Raw genomic sequence first — 4,481 nt, 5'->3', positions numbered from 1 at the left:
GGTCACTGCTAAACCGCAGTTTTCATAACTGGGGGTTTACAAAAAAAATGTCTGAAAAGATGAGTATGTTTATACAAATAAATCAGTGGGAAAATCTGCACAGACACGTTTATTTACAAACGCTATGTCCAAGTCCAGGCTAATAATCCTGAATAAGTTTTAAAAAAGATAATTTAAACGCATTTTTTTTTTGCAGTGTCCACATATTAAAAAATCGTTTTTCCCCAACATCAAAATGAGGTCATCCGCAAAGGCACCTAAACTTTTAAAAAAATAAAAATAAAAAAACTCCACTGGTGAAGGATGAGGAGAGCGCTAAGGAAGGGAGGGGAGCGTTCCTGTGAGGAGAGCTAAGTCGGGGGAGGGACGCGGGCTCCAAGTGTTGGCAACAGCCGGGCAGAAAAAAATCGGCGAGCCGTCGGGGTCAAGGGGGCGTGTGGGGGGGTTGGGCGGGCAGGCAGGACCCGGGAGGTCAATAACCCCAGAGGACAGGAGCTGAGCCTGGGGGCGGGCGAGGAGAAAGGAGCCTCAGAGGGCCCGGGCAGCCTCTCGGGCGGGGGAGGCGTCCCTCTCCGGGACTCAGCTCGCGGCCCGCGGCGAAAACGGCGCCGGGCTGCCTCGCCGGGCGGGGAGGGGAGGGGAAGCTAGTCTGAGGCGGGGCTCGGGTCGGCAAGGCCGCCGTGGCAGGGTTTCTCCCGCGGATGCCGGGTGTCTCGGAGAGGAGCCCGGCGCTCGAGAACACGCCTTCCAGTCCCCGAGGGTAGCAGGGCCTGGGGGCAGGCCATCTCGGGCAGCCACCTCCGCGAGCGGCGGGTGGCATCCTCGGGCCGGACGGAGGGACCCTCTGGCTCTGGGGACGAGCAGTGAGGATAACTGGTCTCTGCACTCTCAGTCTCTGGCGCGGTCTCCGGGGGTTAGAAGATCGTCCCGGCGCTCACCGGGGCGCCCCCGCCGCCACCGTGGGGGTGATGATGGTGGTGGTGCGGCTGCGGGGTTTGCGTCGGGTGCAGCAGCGGCGCGGCGGCCTGCAGGTGCGAAGCGGAGCCGGAGGCCTGGTGGTACCACGGGTAGTTGCCCAGGAATGCCGAGGCCGCGCTGCTTGGGCTGGAGCCGGAGCTGCCCGCCCCGCTGCCGCCGCTGCCCGGGCCGCCGCCGCCGCCCCCCATCCTCTGCGGCGCGCCGAAGTCCCAGGAGGCCGGCGCCGAGGCTGGCGGCGAAGCACAAGGTGGCGAGGCGCTGGCCCCCGGGTGCTGCTCCGAAGGGATCTCACCGCTTTTCCACATCTTCTTGAACTTGGATCGGCGGTTCTGGAACCAGATTTTGACCTTTGTGGAAAAGGGACCTGAGCATTAGTGGAGGAAACGGCCTGGGATAGGGGAAGGGAGGAAACTTAGGAAGACCGCCGCTAAGGGGCGCGGGTGGGAGTGGGGTGGGTTGTCAGCCTGGGCAGGTAACCGGATCACGTGCTGCGGCCTTGGAGGCTGTGTCTGTTCCTAGGAGCGGTATTCTCAAAACAACAACAGTAACAACAAACCGAGACAGCCGCTGTGTGTGCACCGAGACTGATGGTGACCGCGGAGGGGGTCAGGAGGGCCAACTGTTGCACCCGCTTAATCGGCAGTGCGCAGAAGGATTGGCACGGGATTTCTGCCCACACTGGCACTTCCCTTCCATCACATCACCTGGGGGATGTCAGCTTCGGGCCTAAAAGGTTCAAGGCGCGGCCTCGAAATCCTTAAAATTACTTAAGAAAAACACAGTCCTCAACCTGCCTGCTTCCCGGCCATCCCAGGCCAGTGCCCTCCTCATGCCTCCCAGGCCGTGAACCCTCACCTGAGTCTGGGTGAGGCCCAGAGACGCCGCCAGCTCAGCTCGCTCGGGAAGTGCCAGGTATTGAGTCTTTTGGAAACGCCGCTGAAGAGCCGCCAGCTGGAAACTGGAGTAGATGGTTCGAGGTTTCCGGACTTTCTTGGGCTTCCCGTTTACTATCCGGATTTCAGGCTCGAGGTCTTCCTTCTCTGCAATGAAATGGAATCGTGAGAAACACGCAACCGTGGGAGCCCACGAGTGCCCGCCCGCAGGGAGGGTAAAGTGGAACTTTGCCTAAGCTGGGAGGCGGGTTATTGGAGACGCTGCTTTGCTTTCTGGCTCAACTTTGCAACGCGCCGACCCATGCCGCCAACGAACCCGGGAGCTGGTCCCTCCTGGGAAGGGGAAGACCGGCGCAAACCTTGGAGAGAGGAGCAGCAGGAGGTAGGGAAATGAGGCTACCGTGAGGCATGTACCTCGGCTGACGAGGCCGCCTGGTGCCACCACCTGAGGTCCCACCACCTGAGGGATATCCGGTGACCCTCGGCCGATTGAAGATTTAGGAGGGTAAAGGGCGCGAGGCGAGCAGGGAGCAAGCAATGTGAAAGGCCAGGGCTCCAGATAGATCCCGCCCCAAATGTTTTTATCCGCCCCCCACCTCCCAGTAACTAGACCCGATTTGGCACCCGTGGTGCCAACTTTAAGCATACCAGGTTCGTTGTTGGCCGGGGACGAACTGGTCCCGTAGGGCGCGTAAGAGGTGTAGGCGGCGGTGTAGCCCAGATCGTAGCCGCTCTTGGCTGAATACGGGACGTTGTTGAGGCCGCTGGCGTGGTACTGGTAGGAACCCATGTGCGCGTAGGGCGAGCCGCCGCCGCCGCCGCCAGCCGGGTGTTGCTGGTTGGTGTAGTAGCTGCTGTCGGTAGCTGTGGACACCGGGAGAGTGGGCGACTCCTGAGGCTTGTGGAGGCTGCTGCCGTTGCTGCCGCCGGGGCCAGCGCCGCCGCCGCTCGGGGGCTGCTGGTGCTGGTGGTACGTGCTGGAGGCCGTGATCTGGGTCGAGTGCATATCAGCCACCAGACTGTCAAAGACTCCAGTCATCCTGGCCCGGGACGGGAAAGAGCAGGGGTGGCGGGCGCGAGGGGGGTAGCGAGGCGCCTCCTCCGTCTCTCGCTGTCCCCTCCAGCAGCCAATGTAATTACAGAGGGGGAGGGGGGAGGAAAACAAGAAATGTAGCAACGGTCTAGGCAACTCCTCCTCCGGGGGAGGCGATCACGGTGCACTGCTCGGGACAGCTGCCGCCGGCCGCATCCTCTCTCCGCCTCTCGGGCTGCTCGGCTCCTTGCCCAGCGCGGGCTCGGGCAGGGGGCGGAAAGCGGAGGGGTCAGGGGTGGCGGGGCCTGGCCTGGGCTCCCGGAGGAGGTGGGAGCAGGTGAGCAGCCCTGAGCGGCTTTACGATTGTCTGTGGGGCGGGCTCCTGCAGGGTGGGCATTTAACACTCATCACGTGAGCTCAGGCGACGTCACCTAGCAACGGCCAATCCCAGGCTCCCGGCCACACGGCTCCTGGCGCCCTGGAACGCCGGACCGGGGCGGGGGGTGGGGGGGCGGTGGCATGGGGCGGGCGCTGCGGCTGCTGCGGTCGTGGGTGCAGACAGGCTGCTGCCTAATGTGAGCCGAGAGGCTGGAGGGCGGGGGACGGTGGGGAGTCAAGGTGGCCGATGGCAGGAAAACAGAAGGCGTGAAGACGGAGGCGATCATTTCGCCTCTGAGGAAGAAGAAATGGGGTCTTCCATCCCATTCTGTGTACAAGTATCGACCGATGCCAATGATTCTTACTTTCACGTCCGAGTTCAGCATTCAGATATTAATCGAAATAAAGAGATCCCGAGACCGCGGCCAGTTCCAGCTCCGCTTTTCCTGGAAGGGTCTGACATTTGCGGTTGTCAGCCCCTAGACCCTTGACGTAGCCAACTGATTTAAATTAACCATAATACCTGCTTCCTAACCAACCCAGAGGGATATTAAAACAATTAATACGGTAATATTTAAACTATTTTCTTTGTTCCTTGAGAGAAGAGCTATATAAATTCAAAGATATTATTGCTAATGATATATTTGAAACCATTTTCCCTTTATAGTTTGAGACTCTGAGTAATTACGTGTATTTGATACCTAATTGACAACCAGAACATGATCCCGGTGATTTCCTCTCTAGGCTGGAAAGCTAGACCAGACTGATCACATGGCCTTTCAAGTTCATTCTAACTCTAAATTCCATATTTTTACGAAAAAAGAAATGGGATAATACTTTGGTGAGAGTGTTGTCTTGATATTACAAATCTTGGTAAACTTACAGAAGCAAATAGAAAAGTTTTATCTCATGTACTTGAGACTTTTTAAAGTTATTTTCATCTCAGGATCCTATTTGACCCTATCGCTGCAATTTATTTTTCGTTTAAATCTGGTAGCGACTTCTGTATCTGTTTCCTCGAGGTTGGAACCATGGCCCGCTTTAGAGGGACACTCGCCTGTACTGGACTCCGCAGTTCCTGCCTTGTGGCGCCACCTGGTGGAAGTATTCGTGATTGCGGTGGACCCAGTAGACAGTCTAATGACGCCGAGGCGCCAGCCTCTGAAACCCCCCAAAAGAACAAAATAGTAATTAAAAGC

At 58.3% G+C, this 4,481-nt stretch overlaps 1 protein-coding gene across 1 annotated transcript; it reads right to left on the bottom strand.

The window, feature by feature from the left end:
- Nucleotides 1-914: 914 nt before the first annotated feature.
- Nucleotides 915-2,910, bottom strand: DLX2 (distal-less homeobox 2). Its single transcript, XM_068966957.1, has 3 exons — nucleotides 2,520-2,910; nucleotides 1,834-2,018; nucleotides 915-1,325 (listed from the first exon to the last, which is right to left on the bottom strand). Exons 1-3 carry the CDS (start codon nucleotides 2,908-2,910, stop codon nucleotides 915-917), a joined length of 987 nt encoding a protein of 328 aa, XP_068823058.1.
- Between the last annotated feature and the right edge of the window lie 1,571 nt (nucleotides 2,911-4,481).

This window comes from Capricornis sumatraensis, chromosome 3 (genome assembly GCF_032405125.1).
Source record: "Capricornis sumatraensis isolate serow.1 chromosome 3, serow.2, whole genome shotgun sequence".
NCBI classification, from domain to species: domain Eukaryota; kingdom Metazoa; phylum Chordata; class Mammalia; order Artiodactyla; family Bovidae; genus Capricornis; species Capricornis sumatraensis.
Note: the sequence above shows the minus strand (reverse complement) of the source record. Positions and strands in the feature narration are given on the sequence as shown.